Genomic DNA, 26,741 nt, shown 5'->3' with positions numbered 1-26,741 from the left:
AATGAAAATTAATTAAAACATGTGAAAAGCTTTATTAATACACTATTATAGTAGGCCACAAATGGACAACAACAAGGCTGCGTTTACACAGGCAGACAATTCTAATCTATTTTTCACCAACCGGTCTTTTGACCAATCAAATCACCTCTGAAAAAGAGCTGATGTGAAAAGAGCTGATGTGATTGGTAAAAAGACCAATCATATCAGTTCTTTTCACATCAGCTCTTTTTCAGAGGTGATTTGATTGGTCAAAAGACCAATGAGTGAAAAAAATTAATGGAAAAATATCAGATTTGGGCTGCCTGTGTAAACTGCAGCCAAAGTGTCATGTTATTATTGATGATTTATGTCTTGTTATACCTTTAATTTATGTGTTTAGTCTCCTGGTCTTACACTCTCACATAGAGATACATTATGTCAATAAGAGATGTTTGCTTAGGCTATACAAAATTGTTAAACATTTCCAGTGAATGACTGAGTGAGGTGTCTGTTTCTCAAACTAGACACTCTAATTTACTTGTCCACTTGCTCAGTTGCGCACCGGGGCCTCCCACTCCTCTTTCTATTCTGGTTAGAGACAGTTTGCTCTGTTCTGTGAAGGGAGTAGTACACAGCGTTGTACGAGATCTTCAGTTTCTTGGCAATTTCTCGCATGGAATAGCCTTCGTGTCGCAGATCAAGAATAGACTAACGAGTTTCAGAAAATGTTCTTTGTTTCTGGACATCTTGAGCCTGTAATTGAACCCACAAATGCTGATGCTCCAGATACTCAACTTGTCTAAAGAAGGCCTGTTTTATTGCTTCTTTAATCAGGACAACTGTTTTCATCTGTTCAAGAGTTTTCTAATGATCAATTTGCCTTTTAATATGATAAACTTGGATTAGCTAACACAACGTGCCATTGGAACGCAAGAGTGGTGGTTGCTGATAATGGGCCTCTGTACGCCTATGTAGATATTCCATAAAAAATCTGCCGTTTCCAGCTACAATAGTCATTTACAACATCAACAATATCTACACTGTATTTCTGATCAATCTGATGTTATTTTAATGGACAAAAAATGTGCTTTTCAAGGAACAGTCTAAGCGACCCCAAACTTTTAAATGGTAGTGTATATGGTATCACTATTAAAGTAATATCTACTTCCTTGTATCTTTATTACATACCAGTGTATCCCCTTCCTCATAGGTCCTTTCTCCTCTTTCAGTTATTACATAGGTTCTGTCATACTTGCATGGCTGTGGGGTGACATCATAGGGACTGTTTGTTCAGGGGCCAACACCCAACACCACTCCTCAGTCTGAGCTGAGGTTGTTCCAGGTTTCCAGACCAACGGCTATTGCTATTTATACATCAGCTGATGTAAAGACATACAGCATCACGTTCCCCACTGAATTGGATATTGGCGACCCAAACATGGCAACTAGAGGTCACTTTTGAACATTTGACTCTGAAGTTGATTGTACTGCATTGTACTCTGCTTAACTTAGCGTAGACCTACTATACGTTCTGGAGCTTTGATGCCGACTTTTCTGGTGGTAGTATTATCATAACACATAGCTGGCCGACCTGTCCTTCTGCCCTCTTCACCTATCTCTCCAACCCCCCCAGAGATGAGTTTAAAACACAGACAAGTATGATCTGTAGAGCTGGCAAGGATGTGTTTGAGATATAGTTTTTGGTTAGAGTGCATTTTGTTAGTTGCACATTATCGAATAAGGGTTAGGCAGGATTCTTCCAGAAGATAATAACTGGGCGTCTCCATTTGATTCCGACTCAGTCACGGTGACGATTGTCTAATGACAGAGTAATGGGTTGACTCACTCACTGACTGTTCCCACTCTTGAGAACGTGCCCATGACAGTGTCCACGACTCTCTGAATTCAGCTGGTACCCTTAAGAACAAATCAGTCTTTGTGCATGGCAGGGTTGGGCTCAATTAGAATTAAAGGCAGTCAATTCAGGAAACTGAAATGAAAATTAATGATTGAAAAAGGGGCATCTATTTTTAATGGCTTCTTAACTAACTTAAAAGGTGAAGCTATTCATGTCAAAAGTTTTATCACTTTGAATTCAAATTCAATTTGAATTGAGCCCAACCCTGGTGCATAGCAGTTTGATTACATTGTAATGTTTGGATTATCATCAGCAGAAAATGAAGCTCCTCAGTGTTTGTGGGAAATGTGTCCCTCCATTGTTTTCCCATGACCCTGTCCTTATTTACTGTCTATCTATTGTTCTCCAGGCCAGTCTTTAATCCTCCTGTCTGTCTACAATAGAATTGAACCTTAATGTTTGTTGATTCTTCTGTTCACAACACAGTATTGCTAAGGACAGCACATTTGTCTATTAGCACAGTGACCCATGTTGTCTACAGAGTACAGGCCCTTTAGAAACACACACTTAGCACAACAGCCAATACCCTAACTGGCACAAAGTACATTGTATTATATGGTTGAGTAGGCCCTATTATGTATTGTGTTGGATCATAATCATATAATCTAAAAATAGCTATCAGTGGTTTGACATGTAAAATGTTTCAGAATAATCTCATAAATATGTATTGGTGTTGTAAAAACACTACAGAAATCAGTATTTTTTTCGCTATCATTACAATAATATCCCACACTGAATACTATTTGTCAAACTCAGGATGTGGAACAATTTTCTTAAAGGAAAAAAAAATGGAGAAATCTTGTCAATGGGCTTCTGGGTGTGAGGAAGCTCTGAAATGAAATACTTGCAGGCTTATATGCCCCAAGATGGTAAATGTGCACATGTATCGTAGGAGGCACTGCAGAGGACACAGTTCACAGTTTCATTTCTACAGGAAGTCTATAGTAAAAGGAAGCGGAGAACCACAGGGAGGAGGACCTCAGTTCACACGTGTAGGGGGTTTCATATGCCCTTCTGACAGAATTAACCAAGGCTCACAGATACTACAAAAAGTATACATTTATACGCTCATGGAGACCATACAGTATGTCCCACATGCTAGTATCAGAGGCACATGGGGTTTCATTTGATGGTTGTCAGAAATGCAGGACACCCCATAATATTAAAATGTTTTTTTTAAATGCACACTATTTTCAGGAAATTCTCAAGATTATCCTATAAATTAGGACCTTCACTGCCTTTGCTGGCTCTTGTGTGGTTCTGATAGTGATACCACATCATCAGACTTTGGCTGCAGGGAAAGAAGGGAGGCAGGCTGTAGATTCCAGTAGTGACATGCCTGCTGCTACCGTCGATTAATCGAAAATATAAGAGTACTACTACCACTCATTTTCTGTCTCCCCAAGGCTCAATATCATACTCCCTCAACATGCAGCCACGTAGGATATATTGCAACCCAAGCTGTGCAGAGCAATAATGGCACGGCAATAACAAGCAGCAAACCATGACGGACCCCCCCATACCTCCAACCTCCCCCATGCTCAAGTAAAGGAGGTGAAAGGAGGTGCCAGTAGGGTAGTAGTAGTCCTCCAGCTGTAGGAGTTACAGGTGGGTGAGGAGGGGAGAGGGGGACTGGGTTCAATTTCATGGGGGGTGAGTGGGGATCGGTGGGGGTGCAGGGGGGTAGGTTGGAGAGGGAGAGAGTGCAGCAGCTGGATATTGTCAGGGGGTGCACTGGGGGAGTAACATTTCAGGGTAAGCGGGTTTAAGATGAACTGTGCCTGGAAAGGCCAGGCATGGTGCTTATTTATGGGGGGCTAGCAGGACTGTTTTGGGGGGGGCTAGGAGGTTCTGTGGTGTAGAGCGCAGACTTTCAATTTCACTCTCTTCCTTTGGAGTGAGCTACAGTATGTGCTTTTGTGCGTGTATGTGTGTGTGTGTGCATGCTCATGTGTGTATAGATACAGTATAGACATTTCTAGATACAGAATACAGTGGATTCGGAAAGTATTCAGACCCCTTGACTTTTTCAACATTATGTGACATTATAGCCTTGTTCTAAAATGTATGGGGGAAAAAAACTTCATCAATCTAGACACAATACCCCATAATGGCAAAGCAAAATAAGGTTTTTAGACATTTCTGCTAATTTATTAAACATAAAAAACAGAAATACCTTATTTACTTAAGTATTCAGACCCTTTGCTATGAGACTCGAAATTGAGTTCATGTGCATCCTGTTTCCATTGATCATCCTTGAGATGTTTCTACAACTTGATTGGAGTCCACCTGTGGTAAATTCAATTGATTGGACATGATTTGGAAAGGCATACACCTGTCTTTATAAGGTCCCACTGTTGACAGTGCATGTCAGAGCAAAAACCAAGCCATGAGGTTGAAGGAATTGTCCATAGAGCTCCGAGACGTGATTGTATCGAGGCACAGATCTGGGGAAGGGTACCAAAAACTTTCTGCAGCATTTTTATTTTTATTTCACCTTTATTTAACCAGGTAGGCAAGGTAGGCAAGGCATTGAAGGTACTCAAGAATGCAGTGGCCTCCATCATTCTTAAATGGAAGAAGTTTGGAACCACCAAGACTCTTCCTAGAGCTGGCCACCCGGCCAAACTGAGCAATCGGGGGAGAAGGGCCTTGGTCAGGGAGGTGACCAAGAACCCGATGGTCATTATGACATGGCTTCAAAGTTCCTCTGTGGAGATGGGAGAATATTCCAGAAGGACAACCATCTCTGCAGCACTCCACCAATTAGGCCTTTATGGTAGAGTGGCCAGATGGACGCCACTCCTCAGTAAAAGGCACATGACAGCTCACTTGGAGTTTGCCAAAAAGCACCTAAAGACTCTCAGACCATGAGAAACAAGATTCTCTGGTTAGATGAAACCAAGATTGAACTCTTTAGCCTGAATGCCAAGCTTCACATCTGGAGGAAACCTGGCACCATACCTAGAGTGAGGCATGGTGGTGGCAGCATCATGCTGTGGGGATGTTTTTCAGCGGCAGGGACTGGAAGACTCAAGTCTGTAATCGCTGCCAAAGGTGCTTTAACAAAGTACTGAGTAAAGGGTCTGAATACTTACGTAAATGTTATATTTAATTTTTGGGGGTTTTATACATTTGTAAAAGTGTCTAAAAACCTGCTTTTGCTTTGTCATTATGGGGTATTGTGTGTAGATTGATGAGGGGGGGGGGGGGGGGGGGGGGGTTTTAATCCATTTTAGAATAAGTCTGTAACGTAACAAAATGTGGAAAAAGTCAAGGGGTCTGAATACTTTCCGAATGCACTGTATACAGGTGTGTGTGTCTGTATTTAGGGTACCGAGTCGTCTGTTATTTTCAGTGTGTCTGTGGTTTAAAGGTGATGAGGTCCCTACTCTTCGAAAGGTGTTTTTCAGTAAATGTATTTGTGTCGGTGGGCCAAGGAGATAACTCTATCCTTTGTTTTCATCCCAGCGTGTGTGTATGATGGGAAGTGACTCTCTAGCCCACTCGTAATGACACCCTAAACCAATAGCCCATTTTCTACTTTACCTATGTAATCCAACATACTTAAGGTCAAGTTTGGGGCGAAATTTGTACGTTTCAGACCCAAATTCTCCCACGCATGCTATCCTTGAATAGCATGTCTGTTCATTGTCTTTTGGAGGTAAGGTGAAACGCTGTTATGATTCCTATGGTGTGTTTTAATCCGTGGCTTCATCTGGACCCCGTCTGGTTTACGTCTGGTCACAGTGTATAGGGCCCAGGCCTGCGTGTGAATGTGTAAGCCTGTGAGCATACGTGAGTGAGGTTGTGCGTGCAACTAGCAAGGACACTCTCTCCTCCACCTGGATGGAGTTTGCTTGAACTGCTGGACAGCAGAGATGATGAGGCTTTATGGGTTAAAGCATGTGTCAAACTCATCCCACGGAGGGCCGGGTGTCGGCAGGTTTTCGCTCCTCCCATGTACTTGATTGATTCATTAAGATCACTAATTAGTAAAGAACTCTCCTGGTTGCCCAGGTCTTAATTGAAAGGGAAACCCAAAGAACCAACAGACACTAGGCCCGACTCCATGGAATGAGTTTGACACCCCTGTGTTAAAGTAAGAGAGAATACGTCCAGATAACTGAGTGTCTCCTGTAAGGGGAAACATTGGGGAGGGGGGCAGAGAGACTCTGTGCTGGGGTCCGCTCAATTGTTAAGGGAGGTAGGGTGTTGATGGTGACTGGGTCAAGTGGGCTCATCTCCATTCAAATTGATCTGGTCTGGAGTGAGTCTGATCTTATGAACCTGACTGAAAGAGAGAGAGGGTGAGACAAAGCGAGAGAGAGAAGAGAGGAAGATTCTTCCCTTCCCAGACTGCGCCCCTCCTGTCTCATGGCTCGCTTCACTGCTCGCTTCACCTTGCGAAGTCAAGGTCATTACATGGGGTTGTGTGTGTATGGCTCCACGGACCTACTCTCTGGAACAATGAGCCTTGAGCAGTGAGCAGGGTTGAGTAGGAGACGTCTGGCTATCTGCTCCAGAATCATGTTTAAATTATATCTCTGTTAAAGAGACCCTCAGTGAGTTCTATTACACTGGAGGACTGACTGGGGATTCAAGATCAGGTAGGTCCTTGCGGGGTTGACCAATGGCATGTATATGTGCATGTGTGTGCATACCTCTGTGGTTGCTTGTGTGTATTTATGTTTGGAAACTGTTTGTGCTTGTTTGAGAGAGCTGTACAGGAAGCAGGGGCCAATTCTAAATCACCAACTAGAGGTAGTGGACAGAAGTCGCTACTATGATGAGTACTTTGGGAGTAGTGGTGCATTACAGTGCTAATGCATTAGCAATCATCAACAAATAGCACGTTTAAAACTTGTGGGAGTTGGTAATAATAATGTTTGGTAACAAGTAAAGTAGAACAGACAGAGAAAAAGCAAACAAAGAACATCATCAAGACAGTTTGAGTTTCATACTCTTGTTTTTATCTTTGCTTTAGGGCAAGAGAGAACTGTTTAAGCCCTGAGGCTATGATTTAATTAGGGGTGTTTTCCACCACGCTGATCCTCAACAAGGGGACCCCACAGGGGTGCGTGCTCAGCCCCCTCCTGTACTCCTTGTTCACCCATGACTGCGTGGCAACGCAGGTCTCCAACTCAATCGCCAACTTTTCTGACGACATAACAGTGGTAGGCCTGATTGTCAACAATGACAAGACCGCCTACAGGGAAGAGGTTGAGGGCCCTGGTGTAGTGGTGCCAGGAAATTAACCATTGCCTCGTTTTGTATCACATTCCAATGATAAAACTGGGGGGGACAAGAGGACAAGTACATTAGAGTGTCTAGTTTGAGAAACAGACGCCTCACAAGTCCTCAACTGGGAGCTTCATTAAATAGTACCTGCAAAACAGGTTGCCTCTTCACTGTTGACGTTGAGACTGGTGTTTTGCAGGTACTATTTAATGAAGCTGCCAGTTGAGGACTTGTCGTCTGTTTCTCAAACTAGACACTCTAATGTAATGTACTTGTCCTCTTGCTCAGTTGTGCACCGGGGCCTCCCACTCCTCTTTCTATTCTGGTTAAAGACAGTTTGCGTGTTTGTGCTGTTCTGTGAAGGGAGTAGTACACAGTGTTGTACGAGATCTTCAGTTTCTTGGCAATTTCTCGCATGGAATAGCCTTCATTTCTCAGAATAAGAATAGACTGAATAGTTTCAGAAGAAAAGTCTTTGTTTCTGGACATTTTGAGCCTGTAATCAAATCCACAAATGCTGATGCTCCAGATATTCAACTAGTCTAAAGAAGGCCAGTTTTATTGCTTCTTTAATCAGGAGAACAGTTTTCAGCTGTGCTAACATAATTGTAAAAGGGTTTTCTAATGATCAATTAGCCTTTTAAAACGATAAACTTGGATTAGCTAACACAACATGCCATTGGAACACAGGAGTGATGGTTGCTGATAATGGGCGTCTGTACGCCTATGTAGATATTCCATTAAACATCAACCGTTTCCAGCTACAATAGTCATTTACAACATTACACTGTGTTTCTGATCGATTTTAATTCATTTTAATGGACAAAAAAAATTGCTTTACTTTCAAAAACAAGGACATTTCTAAGTGACCCCAAACTTTTGAACGGTATTGTATATATACTGTATATTCCGGACTCTGACATTGCTCGTTCTGTAATTTCTTAATTTCTCTTTTTAGATTTTTAGACTATGTGTGTATTGTCTTGTATTGCTAGGTATTACTACACTGTTGGCGCTAGAAACCCAAGCTTTTCGCTGCACCTGCGATAACATCTGCAAATCTGTGTACGCTAAACTTTGATTTGATTTCTATGGTGCAGACCAGAGTTATGTTGTTTATCTTGCTGGAATCCTACAGCACATAGCGTGGCACAAAGTCAAGGGTTCTCTTTAGCCTGACATTTCAAAGATTTTAGAGCATGGACCAATGACGTGTCAGCATATTCCTTGTTGTTTTGATCTAGACTGACTCTGGTTGATTTTAGTTTTAGGATTATGTTATGTGAGTTGGAGATTAAAGTCCTCCTGAGACAATTTGTTTTGTCCTGGGAAATCTTAGTTTGGCATTGAACCAACATAACCAGACTGCACTGAGTTCTACTCTTTTACTGCCCCCAAGTGGTTGTAAAAGGGTACAACTTTGTTTAGAGACTTAGAAAACGTCATATGTGAACTAGCTGCTACCAGCAGTGAACAGGCACTACCGTTACAACAAGTAGCTTTATCTCTATCTGCTGGACGCAATGCTTCACTGCATTGCGAGCAAATAGAAGGGAGGGGCCCATTGGCTCTATGTATGGTATAGGGAGGAACCCAGGGCATTCTTTTTTTGTACCAAACCCTCTTGAAAATTGGGAACATATAGTTCTATTTGCTGTAGCATTCCTCGTCTGAATTAGCCTGTTTACACGTCCACTTGCTGTAGTCATGGAGCTGTCAATCGCTCAACTCATCATTTAAACGACACTAAAAGGAGATTTAGATTGATGTGCTTTCACAGTAGGCTACATTGTCTTGACCCTTGTAAAAACAAAATGGGACCCAACCGCTCTCTGTGCCATGGTCACATTTGGACCAAGGTTACATTTTGCCAGGGGTTATCTGCAGCAAAACGCCCATGGTAATCATCGATTTCCTTCTCTATGGGAGTGACAGCGTGTTGCGTGCCGTGTCAATTTGCTCTGTTCAGACAGTGTATTCTACATATTTAAACCAGGCTTACTGGGCTCTCAGAAACAAATTGACACATTAAAAACACCCTTTTGTTTTTAATGTAATGTATACTAGTGTAAACTCTTAGAAACAAAGTGCTATCTGGAACCTAAAAGGTTTCTTTGGCGGTCCACATAGGATAATCCTTATTGGTTCCAGGTAGAACCCTTTGGGTTCCAAATAGAACCGTTTTGGGTTCCATGTCGAACCCTTTCCACAGAGGGTACTACATGAAACCCAAAATGATTCTACCTGGAACCAAAAAAGGTTCTCCTATAGGGACGGCCAAAGAGTCCTTTTGTCACCCTTTTCTTCTAAGAGTGCAGAATCTTGTAAGCCTAAAGCTTTTCGTCAGTCTCGTTTGACAGCAGTCAATGACCTAAGCGGACTGTACGTACCTGTACACTCCTTTATGGTTCTTTGCATTGTGTGTTCTCTATGCTCAGGTGAAGTCACATTCCATAACATGTTAGAACAGAACAAACCCGAAGCTGTTTGCCTGAAACCAGGGATAACTCCTCACGGCATGGCTACACCCATTCAGCCTGTACTCCTCTGTTTCGATAGGGGATGTTTTTGATGTAGTGTGTGGAGCAGGGGAAGAGTCTGCTATCTCCATGCCTGTGTCATCCCCCCCAGTCAAAAAAATACCCCAAGCTCACTTTTCCAATTCCTGTTTTCTGTTTTCTGTCGCTGCCATCTTTTTTTTCATTGCCTTGTTCAGTCCCCTCTGGTGGCTCTGTCAATAAGCCAGTCATGACAATGACACGTGGAATTTTTCATTACCTTGCCCCAGGGCACTATATAGTTCACTACCCATGCCTCTTATCCACTCTTGTTCACACCCTCTCTCTCTCTCGGATTCTCTCTATTTGTCCCTGTCCTGTTCAGACGAAGCCTGCTCTGTTCCCTAGCTGTCTGTACTGCTGTTTAGCGAGGAGTAGAGCTGTGTAGGATTGAGCAGGACAACGTGTGACAACGTAGAACAGTCTAGGGCTGTGTGTAGGGCTGTATTAGGGCAGTGCAGGGCACAAGGGCTGTGTTGGGCTGGCAGAGGTAGGGCTCTCCCATGGCCTACCCTCAGTGCCCAGCCCCTGGGTCCTATACCATGGTCATCATCCCTCTCCGGAGCAGCCTCTACAGTCTTGATGCCCTACGCTTCTACCTATGGGTGAGACCTGTGCTTGTGCTTGTGTGCTTGTGTGCTTGTGTGCTTGTGTGTGTGTGTGTGTGTGTGTGTGTGTGTGTGTGTGTGTGTGTGTGTGTGTGTGTGTGTGTGTGTGTGTGTGTGTGTGTGTGTGTGTGTGTGTGTGTGTGTGTGTGTGTGTGTGTGTGTGTGTGTGTGTGTGTGTGTGTGTGTGTGTGTGTGTGTGTGTGTGTGTGTGCGCCTGCGTGCGTGTGTGTGTGTTGATACTTATCAGGGGCTTCAGTTTGACAGATTCATAGGTAAAATATGCTGGTGTGAGTGCACACCGTGTCTCTGTCTGACTGACTGACTTATTGTACCGTACAGTATGTTCTGCATATTACCAAAGTGAGCGTATCAAGACAGGAATGCCGGCGTGTGCATTTCACATGGTCTTATTTTACATAGAATCATGTAGAGAACTGTAGTTGCGATTATAGATAGTCGGTGTCTGTTCAACATGAAATGACAGAGGGAGGTACAATGAGGTAATCAATTCCAAACGTTGTAAACACAAGCTATTGTATTGAGTTTGTATTGAGTAACCCCAGCCATAGTACACCCCAGGTCCCATCTGGAGCTTCATTACACACATAAGGCTACACTATTACATTTTGTCATTGCTCAAAATGACTCTATTCACTCCTTGTTTCATGAGGTAGTTATAGTTTCATGGATACAGATCCGTGTTTAGTCTTCGACGGCAGAGCAGCGGGACTCCATTGCAACAGCCACCCCGATGACAAATTCCCACATGTTTAGTCCAGCTCCTCACAGCTTCCTGGCAAAAGCCTAAAGATAGTATTCCAGTCACACAGTAGTAGGCTACTCATCTACACTTTATTTCTATATATATCCAACACAACATACTTGTAGCCATACCAACTTCATTTTCCAATACAAATCTCCTATATGGAAAATAAAGCTAATTGAATGTTGCCTAAATCTCACTTCTTGTTGTCTCAGATTAAGAGGCTAAAGAACTTGGAGAGGGAGCAGGACTATCTGTGGGCCGGGCTGCAGGTTCTGGAGCAAGCCCGACTATGGTACCGACATAGACTGGAGGACAACAGATCCAGGCAGGCTAACGTGGGCACCGGGGCTGGAGCTAGGGCAGAGGTGTGGGGAGGAGAGGTGAGTTACTACAGTGAGGTTCAGATTGTTTTACACAGATAGACAGAGATACAGAACTTTGCAAATTGTTCTCCATGTTGTCACCAAACAATTAAATGAGCAGTCTAACTAAAAATTTTAACAGGAATTTTATGCTTTGGAAAGTCAAGCTGAGCTTGCATATTCTGTATATACAGTTGAAGTCGGAAGTTTACATACACTTAGGTTGGAGTCATTAAAACTCATTTTTTTAACCACTCCACAAATTTCTTATTAACAAACTATAATTTTGGCAAGTCGGTTAGGACATCTACTTCATTCATAACAAAAGTAATTTTTCCAACAATTGTTTACGGACATATTATTTAACTTATAATTCACTGTATCACATTTCCAGTGGGTCAGAAGTTTACATACACTAAGTTGACTGTGCCTTTAAACAACTTTCAGAACATTTCAGAAAATGATGTCATGGCTTTAGAAGCTTCTGATAGGCTAAATGACATAATTTGAGTCAATTGAGGTGTACCTGTGGATGTATTTCAAGGCCTACCTTCAAACTCAGCACTTCTTTGCTTGACATCATGGGAAAATCAAACGAAATCAGTCAAGACCTCAAAGAAAAATTGTAGACCTCCACAAGTCTGGTTCATCCTTGGGAGAAATTTCCAAACGCCTGAAGGTACCATGTTCATCTGTACAAACAATAGTATGCAAGTATAAACACCATGGGACCACGCAGCCGTCATACCGCTCAGGAAGGAGACGCATTCTGTCTCCTAGAGATGAATGTACATTTTGTGCGAAAAGTGCAAATCAATCCCAGAACAACCGCAAAGGACCTTGTGAAGATGCTGGAGGAAACCGGTACAAAGTATCTATATCCACAGTAAAACGAGTCCTATATCGACATAACCTGAAAGGCCGCTCAGCAAGGAAGAAGCCACTGCTCCAAAACCGCCATAAAAAAGACAGACTACGGTTTGCAACTGCACATGGGGACAAAGATTGTACTTTTTGGAGAAATGTCCTCGGTCTGATGAGACAAAAATAGAACTGTTTGGCCAAAATGACCATTGTTATGTTTGGAGGATAAAGGGGGAGGCTTGCAAGCCGAAGAACACCATCCCAACTGTGAAACACGGGGGTTGCAGCATCATGTTGTGGGGGTGCTTTGCTGCATGAGGGACTGGTACACTATAACAAAATAGATAGGAAAATGATGTGGATATATTGAAGCAACATCTCTAGACATCAGTCAGGAAGTTAAAGCTTGGTTGCAAATGGGTCTTCCAAATGGACAATGACCCCAAGCATACTTCCAAAGTTGTGGCAAAACGGCTTAACGACAACAAAGTCAAGGTATTGGAGTGGCCATCACAAAGCCCTGACCTCAATCCCATAGAACATTTGTGGGCAGCCATGAAAAAGTGTGTGTGAGCAAGGAGGCCTAGAAACCTGACTCCGTTACACCAGCTCTGTCAGGAGGAATGGGCCAAAATTCACCCAATTTATTGTGGGAAGCTTGTGGAAGAATACCTGAAATGTTTGACCCAAGTTAAACAATTTAAAGGCAATGCTACCAAATACTAATTGAGTGTATGTAAAATTCTGACCCACTGGGAATGTGATGAAAGAAATGACAGCTGAAATAAATCATTCTCTCTGCTATTATTCTGACATTACACATTCTTAAAATAAAGTGGTGTTCCTAACTGACCTAAGACAGGGAATTTTTACTAGGATTAAATGTCAGGAATTGTGAAGCTGAGTTTAAATGTATTTGGCTAAGGTGTATGTAAACTTCCGCCTTGAACCGTATGTCTTTACAAGCTAACAAGTGTCGTTAAACCATACAGTTGATAATAAACGTATCACTTCTCATCACTCTGTACAGGGGGTGTCATCGTGCCGCCTCAGGTCTCAGATCCAGAGGGTGAATGGATCTTTGGGTAGTCTGATGATTGAGCCCAACGTAACCGGCTGTCCCTCCTCTCCGAAGAGGGTCGAGGTATCAGACAATGAGCTACGGTGGCAGAACACGGTACTGGTACAGGTGAGAAGGAAACCCTTTCGTATCTTTAACCGTGATCTCCAACCCTGGTCTTGGAGAGCTACCGGGTGTGCTGGCTTGTTTATTTCACAGCCTACCGCTAAAGTATCCTACTTCACTTCTTTTGATTGATGTGGGTGGGTAGATTAGGTTATTTTTCCTATGTTTTATTTTGGCAGGAGGTGAGCGAGAAGAATTTTCAAATCTCCCTGTTGGAGCTGGAGAGAGACCGCCTTTTGCAAGAGCTGAGTGTGCATCTGGGTGCAGAAGTGTAGTGGGCATCCTGACTGAGATATTTGAGTTTGTACACTGCTGTCAAGCCCATTTTCACTTTTATCAAACATGAACACACACGTGACTGGACACCGCTTCATAACTCTTCAACTAAAGTTATTCCAATCACTGTCCGGATTTCATTGTCTCTCACCACTGTAAATATGTTTGTAAAATAATAATTCAATATACTCTATGTACAAAGACTGAGTGTGTAATTGTCTCATTTTCTTCAGTCCTGTTGGCTGAATAACCAGACTGACATGAAGGATCATCACCTCAGGCTCGTCCTCACCTTCCAAACCTATATACAAATGCCAAGTGGTCTTAGCCTAATCATGTGTCTGTCTATTGGTCATGTACCGCCTATGAAACACAGAGCAACACCAAACATGCCCAGAAGGGGGCGGTAGACCCTCAGCTATGGTGAAAAGTCAAGGTGAATTCAGCATGCATATGCTGCAGTTCAAAATCAACAATCAGTACATAAACAGAGACAAACTCTAATATTTAGATGATTGTCCAGTTATATTATTTATTTTTTAAAGTGATTGAAAAGGCCATCGGTGTCTCCAAGTACACTGCAATCTGATACACCAACTCCTTGTGCCGTAGATTTGTCTCTGGGCAGTAGCTAGTACCCAGCCAACACTCTGTACCCTCTCTGTCAACGTTCATCATAGTTCACATTTCCGCCCCAAGCCTGTGAGGTTTCTGTCGATACACGTTACCGCTCCTCCGCTGGTGGTCCCACACTGATGTTACCTCAGCTGATAAGACTTATCTAGCCTCTCTATCACTGACACATGGCTGGCTCGCACACACACACACACACCTCGCGAGGATAAACACACTAAGGCAGCCATGCCCCGCACTCAATCTATTCGCACAAACACTGTCAGAGTAAATATCATTCCCCTATTTCATTTGGTATAGTGTGGCTGTATGCTGGCTTTTATGGGTCATCATGAACAGGAGCTTTGGGAATGTTGCTTTGGGAATACTAGTGCAGTCTACCACACGGCAGCAGCCTTATTTATCTGATGTTCTAGTACTTCCTTATGTTTCCTTCCTGCTCCTGTCTGCATTGTCCTTGCCATCTTCTGGAGACGTGGACCAATAATCTTGTTGTGGGTGATCTTCATCAGATAGAGAGAATGGCGGTGTCATTGTCCCCCAGAGAGTGTTTATCCTGTACCTATACCGGCCCAGTGTCTCTGCTCACTTGTTTGGCCCAGAGAAGTGATGTCGCTGCCGTTTATCTGTGTTTGGAATTATACATATCCCACCAAGGACTTATAGTAATCCCAAACGGAGAGCGAGAGAGGCAGGGCACTGGGATGGACACGCCCAAGCACTGCACGTTTACCAAGGTACATATAACGTGCTATCGTTGGCCAAAGCTTTCAGATTGTGACGACTGCCTGAAGCTCAAGTTTGAAAAGCAGCTATTGGACTGAGAGAGAGGAGGCTTGCTCAGTCAGCTAGGCCAAGGTACGTTGAATGCTACTGAGCTGTCACACCAACACATCAAATACAGTATGTTGCACACACTGTATTTGTAAAGTGCACATTTCTTTGGCCCAAAAAATAATGATAAAATTGCATTCATAAATGCAACCACGTACAAACCCTTGGTAACAAGAAAAAAAGAAAACATCCATTACGGACCATGCTTCAAATAAGTAGCCCCTGTTCCCTTTCTACAGACCACCACTGAACCATCAAGACCAGGGTACCAGCACTCAGCTAATTATTGGTTCTAATTCACACTGCAGAGCCAAACAACCTTTTATTGAGGATGTCACGCTTCTATGACACCGACAATCTTTCTTCCTTGCCAGCATGGTTCATTGACTTTCAATTCTGCTGGTCTCCCACTCAACCTATCCTGTACCCAACCTGTTGTGATTTTTTTCTTCTTCTGTGGTTTTCCTAGAGTTGAATTGATTTGTATCTATGGTTTTCTTATGAAGGAGAATTAGGATACACGCGCACCCACTCCCCTGCAGGTCTGTAGTGGTGTGAAATGTAAACAGATACATAGTTTGATGGCTTCCTCTCGGGTGCTGCGGGTATTTAATGCATTCCACAGACTATTAGGATGGAGAACTTCCTGCACACCCTCAGATGGTTACTAGCTTTGAAGTACTCAGGAAGTCTAATAGACTTCACTGGGGGTCTAAATTAATCTATAACATCTCTCTTTTCTTGGCTGCCTGGCAATATCAGATAATGGATGTGTTTGTTTATGACAACTGGATAATGGTGTCCATTTTATTAACAAAGGGATACTGAAAATACTGTACATCCTATTTTAACACTTGTTGTAATACGGTGTCCCAAAAGGGCACCATACAAAGAAAATAAGTCTCACTTTTCATCACTGCCAAAGATTATGCTAAAATGTATTAAAAAGTGTCAAAAGTTTCAATCATCCACACATAATAAAGTGTGATAGATGTTACCCTATTAGTCAGAGTGTTTAGTGTTAACAGACATGAGACACACACTTCCCTTGGATACATCACTCCAGGCTCTCCTGTCATCAAGGCATTGATGTTCAGGCCTACTCTCCCCTGGACTGAGTTCAAATGCTGAAAGGATGGATGACTCAAATCCACTTGTTTTCAGTCCATCACATCAGTGTCAAATAGCTACGGATGAAATATTATTAATTCGCTCTCAAATCATTTTACTGGCACACTGAGTCACTGACACAACTGAAAATGTCAAAAGGAATATAGACCTACACAATTATATCTCTAGTGGCCTGTTTTCGAGTGTGATGAGATGACACTGTATATGAACAAGGCAGTGCAAACCACGTACTGTACCTATGCAAAATATATTTGGGTTAAGGTCATTCTAAGCCTCACACTGGTTTACAAAGGCAAACCAAAATACCCTAGCGCCTGGGGCTTCATGAGAGAAACATTGTGCAACTTTTAACCTGATTTAGCATCTGATAGAAGGCTTTACAGAGTCCACGGTGTCCATTGTCAAAATGCACTGTCTTGTTGCTTTTTGTCAAAATCAAGTGATCAAAATGTTCATTGAAATTAATGATAGAGAGTACACAGTTCATTCATACATAACTTTCATGTCATTTTTTTTTTTTTACCAAACCTCAACAAGGGTAGCATAAAGTGATAGGAAATACAGTTTATTTGTTTTACACAGTTCTAGAAACTCAACTCTCCACTGTCGCTGTTCTTTGACTCGCCGTCGCTGTAGCATTCTGTCATCTTTGGCGCGGGCGCACGACTGCGCATCTCTCCAGCTGACATTTCAACTATCCCACCACCACTGGACACGTTGACATCTAACAGACTCTGCAAGTGTTTTATGTAGTATATTGCAGCACGCAGTGTCTCCACTTTGCTGAGTCTTTTGTCCTCGAACTCTTGGGGAAGATGCTCCCGGAGCCGTGCGTAACCCTCGTTTACGCAACGCACCCGCTGCCGTTCCCTTTCGTTCCTTTTCCGAATGAACGCTGGTTCGAATGAATAGTCATATACACCGATGTGCCTGTGGAATGGGAAATATGAGAGACTCCCTGCGAATCTCTGACCGTACACAGGATCCAGGTAGGTTGTTGTGTCCAGGGGAAAGGGAAGTCCAAGCGTGTCCTTGTAATGCGCTATCTGGTGATTCATGGAGAGGCCGAGTGCTATGGGTTGGACATATGGGATGCGCTGAAATAATCCCTTCTTCTGTTCCGACATCTCTCTGCAAAGAAAAAATAATTTAGGGTTGAATTGTACTTATGATATGGGCTATTCATTATAACACAATACTATTTGATTAGCCTATAATCATGCAAACTATGAAACTCATCCAACCCATGGTTTTAATGGAAATTATAGGCTATTTCTAACTTTCATGCATCTTAATTTTCCAAACACCCAAAAGCCTTCGAAATTACAGTGTAAAATCCATGGCACAGACTAGAACATTTCCATTAATTCCACAATTGAATTCATGACATGAGCTTACCTTCTCACAGAGTCTTCATAATCATCTCTCATCGTGCGTTATCGCCTTTCCCCGTTTATGTTTGTCTATTGAAGTATGCAGGTGAAATTGTAACCTGTTAGAAAGCAAGTTGTCACATCCCCATTCCCTCTGTCTGTGACAATCTCTAGTTTTTGTTGGTTATCACGCCAGGTGGGTGTGATCCTATACTGGGCGGGGAGAAAGAGATACGCAACCCTTTCTCTCAAAACAAAACTACAGAATGCTATGTATATGAGTAGACATGTATTACTGAACAAAATGGAATAATTGGGGGTATACTTTTGACAGCAACATGATGGGGATAGTGGGGACAATGGGAGATAGAACTGTCAAACAAAAGCCATGTCTAATTTGCATATTGAATAAGCATCTAAGTCACTTAATTTACATTTACAAAGTTGTTGAACAGTGTAGCCTCAAAAACCTTTTTGTTAGGGTCCGTGATAACATAAAAAAACAGAGAGGCTTTGGCAAATGACCTTGGATCAGATGTTCGTCCTGCAGTGCTGCTTCTTCCTTGCGCATGCTCAGTGTGTCACGCTGTCATGGACCCGAACAGAGAGGAAGCCTTTTGGTACGTTAGCTTTTGTTTTCTTAAAATGTTCACTTACTGTATGCTACATTTTTATCTATTGCATGAATATACAACATCACAGCATTGTCTTTGAATCGTCAACGTGAGCTATACGCTCAAATAGGGATCGTAACGTTTGTTAGATCAAATTGTTCGTTTTTCTTGTTTCTCGTTAACTAGCTAACGTTACTGTTAGCTAGCAATTCTTAGCAAGCTAGAAAAATAGCCAGCTAACTATATTAAGAGATATGACCAATTGTATTCATGTGGCTAAAAGGTGCAATATGCAGAAATATTTTCTCCTTTTCCTAATAGTTAGCCTAATTTTAAGTTTGTGTCTAAACAAACAATGGACAGTGTAGATAATAATTTTTCATTAAACCAATCATTATTTTGTACTTTCAGCTGTTTGAAGCTGGTGTACAAAACCGAAAGTTAAAAAAACAACCTTTTATACTTGCTTTCAACGAGAATGACAGATCTATAAGTCAAATTTCTATGTGAGTTTGGTCAGGTCGCCCAAAAGTGAACTTACATATTGCATACTTTGTTGATAGGGTCTCAGGTCAGTGGCTCTGATTTGGACTTGTAACGTGTTCTATGAAAGAGATCTCTTGCTGTTAGCTAGCTAACTCATGCATTGTGTCATATTTTGGAACATATTTTTGGTGAATGTGACATGAAGCAAATTGATAATTGATCTCTGTCTCTATCCTCTCCAGCTGGCAGAATGCACACATTTCACACTATCTTGGATGAGCACACACTGCCGAAGTCAGGTATCCAAACACTGTGATAGACTTTCCACACACATTTCATGTTTTTTGTTGTTGTTGTCAGCCTCAAATGGGATAAACACCTTTGACTTTTGTTGATTCCTCTCCAGAATGAATGACATGAACCTCAGCCCTGTTGGGATGGACCAGTTAAGTGTGCCCTCTGTGAGTGCCAGTCATCTAGGTCTACCCACCTCCCCAACACACATCCCCATCACTACACCAGGTAAAACACATTCACTTATCTGGTGAAACTATATTTTCTTAATTTGTTTACATATTTATTGCAAATATAGTTGTTGATACAATGATCAATGCATACATTTTCTTCAGGCATGTCGGTGGCTATACCCAGCCTGGGGCCCTCTCTTGGGTCTCTGCCCTCTGCTCTGTCGCTCATGCTGCCAATGTCTCTTGGTGACAGAGGGGTCATGTGTGGCCTTCCAGAGAGGAACTACTCATTGCCTCCTCCCCCCTACCCACACCTGGAGAGTAGCTACTTCAGACACATACTGCCAGGTAGGGCTAAGCACTTCTCTTCACCACAGTATGTAATCTCCATTGTATCTCTCATGGATATCTTAAGGATGCATGATATTACACCATGACACGTTAGCTGATCTATTTGTATGTGGATTGGACATGATTTCTCTTTCTCTTTATCAAGGTATCCTGTCTTACCTGGCAGACCGGCCTCCCCCTCAGTACATTCACCCCAGCAGTCTTAACATGGACGGAACTCTCTCTGTGTCCAGCCAGAACCCCTCAGGGCTGGACCCTTACAGTGGCCCTGGAGGGCCTCTGGAACAAGGCCTGGTGTCCCTGGACTCCCGTCAGGTTGGTGGCCAGGGAGACCTCCACCAGGGTGGGGGCCACGAGGTGCAGCTGGACTCCACAGGGCTGAACATGGAGTCCCGGGTCAGCAGCCCCATGTCCCCAGACAGGATGGGAGAGGACCTGGCCAACATGGAGGGGGTGGTGGGGGCTGAGAACCAGCAGCAGCTGGGAGGGAGAGGGCAGAACCATGAGGGCCTGGGAAGAGTTGAGTCCTCTGGGGGTGTGATGCCCCTGCACGGGCCTGGCCTGGAGCTTCCTGTGGGGATGGAGCCAGAGCACCTAGGGGGCCGGGTGGGGAACTCAGGGGGAGACGGTCTGGGGGAGTCTTTACACAGCTCAGGGGAGCTGAACTCTGGGGTGGTGAGTGTGGTTCTTACCCAGTCCCAGCTGGAGCCTGTGTCCCTCCATGGTCATTCGGGCATGGGCCTAGAGCCGGTGAACGTGTCCCCCATCACGGCAGAGGTGTCCCTGGGGCCAGAGAACAGCCTGTTGCTGGTCAACTCCACCCTGCAGCTGGAGGACTCCACCTCCAACAAGGAGAACATGGTCACTGCCTTCACCATCTGTGAGTAAGAGGGAAGGATGACGGACATTTTGCTTTTGTGTTTACTTGTGCTGAGTTATTGCTGGGCCCGGTGGCTCATTATGGTCTGTAAGGGAAATTTGAGCTTAGTAATGTATGAAGCTATACTAGCTTACTGTTCTTCTGTTCTCTTGATCCATTGGAATTCTTTGAACCTCTGATCTGTATATCTTTGTCCTAACTTGTTGTTTTTTTGTGTTGGAGAACAGGGTGTACGCTGTGTGAGCAGTCGTATCCCTCCGACTGCCCAGAGCACGGCCCAGTCACCTTTATCCCTGACACGCCCATCCAGAGCAGAGCCCGTCTGTCTCTGCCTCGCCCGCTCTGCCTCCGCATCTCTGTAGCTGATGAGCCTTTAGGTATGGAAACCCCTGTGGAGATTCAAGCTTCAATTCATCGGGGCATGGACTCTTACAAGGTGTCAAGTGTTCCTCAGGAATGCTGGCCCATGTGGACTCCAATGCCTCCCATAGTTGTTTTAAGTTGGCTAGATGTCCTTTGGGTGGTGGACCATTCTTCATACACACCTTAAAACTGTTGAGTGTGAAAAACCCAGTAGCGTTGCAGTTATAGACACAAACTGGTGCACCTGGCACCTACTACCATACCCCGTTCAAAGGCACAAATATTTTATCTTGACCATTTACCCTCTGAATGGCACATATACACAATCCATGTCTCAAGGCTTAACAATCATTCTTTAACCTGTCTCCTCCCCTTCATCTACACTGGTTGAAGGGGATTTAACAAGCAGCATCAATAAGGGATCATAGCTTTCACCTGGTCAGTCTGTCATGGAAAGAGCAGGTGTTCAAAAAAAATTGTACACTCAGTGTGTATTGATCTGGGCATTTCCATGTAAAAGGAGCCATGAGCACCAACATGTGAAGTTCATAGGAGCATTTAAAATTGGGTGTCAAATGAAAGCCAAGAGTCCATATAAAATAAAATAAATATTAAGGCATATGTACATTTTTCAACCATGTTCATTCCTAAAAAGAATTGAATAAGCAAACATTTTGATTTCTGGTTAAACAGATGGAAAATGGCTCTACCAGGAAAAAGTCTTTAAAATGTATTATAAATAGATAAAAAGACAATAATATTGAAGACCCCTGTCAACTAATATCAAAACTTATATTTTGTTTTAGGGACATCTTCCTGCCTTCTGTAAGTTTAAACATTTTGTGCCTTGAAATGACGTTACCAAAAACGCACATCTTTTACGATATTATCTCATTTCTCTCCCTAATGAGGAGAGAAGATAATGAAAGTTCACAGAAGTAACAAGTAAAGGTAGACCTGACAATTAGTTAGTGTTTTTACTGATATTTTATTGAGTGATTTTAAATTCAAAGTTACCAAATCGGTCATTTCCGCAATTGAATTAGCTACAATGGGAAATCACAGTAGTCACAAACCACAGTTGGGTTCACAAGATTGGACAGTACAGCACAGTAAAGTATAGCTCAGTACAGTACAGAAAAGTATAGTACAATAGTGTCGAGTACAGTGAACAGTAAAGCACACGAGTTGAGTACACTAATGTACTGAACTGTACTGTTCTGAACTATACTTTGCTGTACTGTACTGAACTCTACTATACTGAACAATACATTACTGTACTCAACTGAACTCTCCTGTTCAGTACTCTACTCTGAGCTCTACTGTGCTGTACTGTACTGTACTCTACTGTGTTTGCCATACATTTTAAGTGAAACATCTGAGTCTCAGCGCAATTCCGTTACTGTGGAATTGCCCATCTATGAGATCTGCCCACTCAAAAACAACCGAAAGCTTGTTTGCCCCTCATCAAAATCTCTATATGTGTGTGTGTCTCTTAGGACTGTTTGCCCGGGACATCATACCTCCCAGGACCTGCTTTGGGCCCATGGTGGGTCAGCACTGTAGCAACGTAGACCTGCAAGACTGGTCAGACAAGGACACCCCTCAGATATGGAAGGTCAGTGGCGTATACTATACACATGTCCTCATTTAGATTTCAGATGACCTTATAATAGAATTGCATGTGAGTCAATGAAATGCTATGTCAATTATGTGGACGAAGGAAGGCACCATTCTGACCAGTAGATGGTGGTGTTGTTTCAGATGTTCCACAACAACGTGCTGGAGTTCTGTATCGTGACCACAGATGAGAATGAATGCAACTGGATGATGTTTGTCCGCAGGGCAAGGTAATTATCACTTAGTGAAGCCGCCTCATGCATTTTGCTCAATGTTATCTTTGATCCAAAATGGCTTCCATTCAGATCTGTGGTGTCTCTGTGAGCAGGACCAGAGAGGAGCAGAACCTGGTGGCCTACCCCGACAACGGGAAGCTGTTCTTCTGCACGTCCACTGAGATCCTCCCAGACCAGGAGCTGCTCTTCTACTACACCAGGGACTACTGCAGGCAGATGGGGGTCCCTCAGGTCCCAGAGGGCCAGATGTGCCAGTGCGGCAAAGAGTGCCAGTCCTTCGCCGAGCTCAAGTCCCACCTGAGCAGCCACAACAACCACGACCACCCCCATTCCCACAGCCCCAGCCAGGACCACCATCAGGACCACCACCAGGAGGGAAAGCTGCCCAGCGGTACCTCCAGCTCCTGCTCATCCCCCTGGGCCTGCCACTCCCACAACAGCAGCCACTCTAATAACACAAATAACTCTGGCTCCAACACACACTCACACAGACACTCGCTTGAGAGGAAGTACAAGTGCAGTATGTGCTCGCGGGCGTTCACCACGTCCACTAAGCTCAACGTGCACTTCATGGGACACGTGGGGATGAAGCCGCACAAGTGTGAATACTGCAGCAAGGCCTTCAGTGATCCGAGCAACCTGAGGATGCACCTCAAGATACACACAGGTAGGGGATGGGTGGCGTGGCCTGCAGGTAGGGGATGGGTGGCGTGGCCTGCAGCTAGGGGATGGGTGGCGTGGCCTGCAGCTAGGGGTTGGGTGGCGTGGCCTGCAGGTAGGGGATGGGTGGCTTGGCCTGCAGGTAGGGGATGGGTGGCGTGGCCTGCAGCTAGGGGATGGGTGGCGTGGCCTACACTCACACGTATACACATTGCCATGGGACCTTTCAACATAGCAGCTTAGCATTATCTGTGTCAGTCTCAGGGGTGTTTTTAGATTAGTCAAGATATTATTAGTTACTTTAAAAGACATGAGGGTTCTACTGTATACAGTACCAGTCAAAAGTTTTCTTTATTTTACATTGTAGAATAATAGTGAAGACATCAAAACTATGAAATAAAACATATGGAATAATGTAGTAACCAAAGAAGATTTCAACAAATCTAAATATATTTTCTATTTAAAGTAGCCACCCTTTGCCTTGATGACAGCTTTGCACACTCTTGGCATTCTCTCAATCAGCTTCACCTGGAATGCTTTTCCAACAGTCTTGAAGGGGTTCCCACATGCTGAGCACTTGTTGGCTGCTTTTCCTTCACTCTGCGGGCCAAGTCATCCCAAACCATCTCAATTGGGTTGAGGTCGGGTGATTGTGGAGGCCAGGTCATCTGATGCAGCACTCCATCACTCTCCATCTTGGTCAAATAGCCCTTACACAGCCTGGAGGTGTGTTGGGTCATTGTTCTGTTAAAAAACAAATGATAGTCCCACTAAGAGCAAACCAGATGGAATGTCGTATCGCTGCAGAATGCTGGTTAAGTGTGCCTTGAATTCTAAATAAATCAGTGTCACCAGCAAAGCACCCCCACACCCCACACCATCACACCCCCTCCTCCATGCTTCACGGTGGGAACCACACATGCGGAGGTCATCCGTTCACCTACTCTGCGTCTCACAAAGACACGGTGGTTTGAACCAAAAATCTAAAATTTGGACTCATCAGACCAAAGGACAGATTTTGACCGGTCTAATGTCCATTGCTCGTGTTTCTTGGCCCAAGCAAGTCTCTTCTTATTGGTGTCCTTTTAGTAGTGGTTTCTTTGCAGCAATTTGACCATGAATGCTTGATTTACGCAGTCTCCTCTGAACAGTTGATGTTGAGATGTCTGTTACTTGAACTCTGTGAAGCATTTATTTGGGCTGCAATTTCATTCATGTCTTAAACATTCATGTCTTAAAGTAATGATGGTCTGTTGTTTCTCTTTGCTTATTTGAGCTGTTCCTGCCATTATATGGACTTGGTCTTTTACCAAATAGTGCTATCTTCTGTATACCACCCCTACCATGTCACAACACAACTGATTGGATCAAACGCATTATTAACTTTTAACAAGGCACACCTGTTAATTGAAGTGCATTCCAGGTGACTACCTCATGAAGCTGGTTGAGAGAATGCCAAGAGTGTGCAAAGCTGTCATCAAGGCAAAGGGTGGCTACTTCGAAGAATCTCAAATCTAAAATATATTTTCATTTGTTTAATAACACTTTTTTGGTTACTACATGATTCCGTATGTGTTATTTCATAGTTTTGATGTCTTCACTATTATTCTACAATGTAGAAAATTGTATGAGAAAAAAAACTGGAATGAGTAGGTGTGTCCAAACTTTTGACTGGTACTGTGTAAGGGGATTATTTGGTCTACATATGCTTCTCGTTTAGGTTTTACTCACTCGAACTTCATGTGCTCCCACAGGTCAGAAGAACTACAGGTGTAATGTGTGTGAGAAGTCGTTCACTCAGAAGGCCCACATGGCGTCTCATATGGTGATTCACACGGGGGCCAAGAACTTCAAGTGTGATCTGTGTGACAGGATGTTCATCAGGAAGCAGGACCTCAAGCAGCACATGTTCACACATACACAGTAAGTCAACTAAATCAAGCTATTGACATGAGTAGTATGGAAAAAGTCTCTGCTCTAGTCAATAGCCTGTAACTAGGGCCCAAAGTTTCTGCTCAGGTCCCATGGCCAGGAGAAACTGCTGGACACCAGATGTAAGACATATCGGTAAACATATTTTATAAAGTGTCTGGATTTCCATCAGTCTATTTTCCTCTGTTCTTATCGCCATTTCCCCTCCCCCTTCTATCCATCTGCACTCTTTTCTCCACCCCTCTCCCATCATCATTCCCAACGCACAGAGAGCGTCAGATCCACTGCCCCAAGTGTGACAAACATTTCTTGAGGACCAACCACCTGAAGAAGCACATGAACTCCCACGAGGGCCGCCGGGACTACGTCTGTGAGAAGTGTGAGAAGGGCTTCCTCACCAAGTACCACCTCACCAGACACCTCAAGATCTGCAAAGGCCCCAAGACTGACCGAGGGGCCCAGGAGGAGGAGGAGGAGGATGAGGAGGAGGAAGATGATGATGATGATGAAGAGGAAGTAGAGAGACTGGTTGATCCAGATAGCAGAGAGGACTGTGGCTTAGAGGGATACGATTCTGAGAAACCGTTGTCGCCACACAATTGACTGTGACTTCATTGTGCCATTACTAGATTTGTTTATTTATATTTACTTAGTTTTAACTGTTAGTTTGTTTTGCCAATATCTCACTTGTTTTTTCTTTTCTTTTCAAATATCAGTTTAACATTGGGAACAATCAAACAAGGATAATCCAGATTGTGATTTAGAGGTACTGTATATGCATAGACTTCATGTTTTATTTCTTCAGGTACATTTTCCTTGCCAGACAACGATGATATGCTGCTCTATCATCGCTCCATACATTAGTCTGAAACTGCCATCCTATAAGTCGTTTGTGCCGATGTCAAAATGATGTGATTCATGTAAGGCCGGCTTTGGCCCAACCCATCGGTTTCTGGGACCAATCAGAATGTGTTTGGGTTCTCAAAGAGTCGGGGAGGAAAGCAAATCCAGACTCATCATGGAGAAGTAATGTTAGTGGGCTTGCTGTTTGGCCGGAGCGATGTGGCTGAGTAGCCAGGCAATAATTTTTATAGAAAAAGTGATTATGTTTTAACTCAAAAGACATGGCCTTTTAACACACAATAATATATTTTTTAAGTGGTCATCTTTATGGAATAGATGCCGAGTTTGAGTCTGTCTCTGGATGCTGGTTCTGCTGCTGGTTGAATGTTGAAGAGGTATACCTTGTGATGTGTCTGCCACAATTTATTTTTGTATGTATGTGCAAATATATGAAAAATGTTAAACGTCTGAATTCCTTATTGATTGTGATAATGTAACAAAATATTACATTCCACATCTCATCTGTGATAAGGTATCACCCATTTCACAACACAGCAGCA

At 43.4% G+C, this 26,741-nt stretch overlaps 3 protein-coding genes across 3 annotated transcripts; 2 read left to right on the top strand and 1 right to left on the bottom strand.

Annotated features, from left to right (window-relative positions):
- Positions 1 to 9,953: 9,953 nt before the first annotated feature.
- Positions 9,954 to 13,937, top strand: LOC129864806 (suppressor APC domain-containing protein 1-like). Its single transcript, XM_055937093.1, has 4 exons — positions 9,954 to 10,301; positions 11,283 to 11,450; positions 13,327 to 13,485; positions 13,662 to 13,937. Exons 1-4 carry the CDS (start codon positions 10,200 to 10,202, stop codon positions 13,755 to 13,757), a joined length of 525 nt encoding a protein of 174 aa, XP_055793068.1. The 5' UTR covers positions 9,954 to 10,199; the 3' UTR covers positions 13,758 to 13,937.
- A 2,098-nt stretch (positions 13,938 to 16,035) lies between these two features.
- Positions 16,036 to 18,027, bottom strand: LOC129864805 (achaete-scute homolog 3-like). Its single transcript, XM_055937091.1, has 2 exons — positions 17,755 to 18,027; positions 16,036 to 17,487 (listed from the first exon to the last, which is right to left on the bottom strand). The coding sequence occupies exons 1-2, from the start codon at positions 17,784 to 17,786 to the stop codon at positions 16,941 to 16,943; spliced, it is 579 nt and encodes a 192-aa protein (XP_055793066.1). The 5' UTR covers positions 17,787 to 18,027; the 3' UTR covers positions 16,036 to 16,940.
- A 246-nt stretch (positions 18,028 to 18,273) lies between these two features.
- LOC129865346 (PR domain zinc finger protein 4-like) lies at positions 18,274 to 26,649 on the top strand. The gene is made up of 11 exons (XM_055938059.1): positions 18,274 to 18,349; positions 19,072 to 19,128; positions 19,236 to 19,351; positions 19,459 to 19,644; positions 19,793 to 20,527; positions 20,755 to 20,904; positions 22,390 to 22,508; positions 22,655 to 22,740; positions 22,839 to 23,413; positions 25,161 to 25,329; positions 25,608 to 26,649. The coding sequence occupies exons 3-11, from the start codon at positions 19,237 to 19,239 to the stop codon at positions 25,939 to 25,941; spliced, it is 2,469 nt and encodes an 822-aa protein (XP_055794034.1). The 5' UTR covers positions 18,274 to 18,349; positions 19,072 to 19,128; position 19,236; the 3' UTR covers positions 25,942 to 26,649.
- Positions 26,650 to 26,741: the final 92 nt, after the last annotated feature.

Source organism: Salvelinus fontinalis, chromosome 11 (genome assembly GCF_029448725.1).
Source record: "Salvelinus fontinalis isolate EN_2023a chromosome 11, ASM2944872v1, whole genome shotgun sequence".
NCBI classification, from domain to species: Eukaryota; Metazoa; Chordata; class Actinopteri; order Salmoniformes; family Salmonidae; genus Salvelinus; species Salvelinus fontinalis.
Note: the sequence above shows the minus strand (reverse complement) of the source record. Positions and strands in the feature narration are given on the sequence as shown.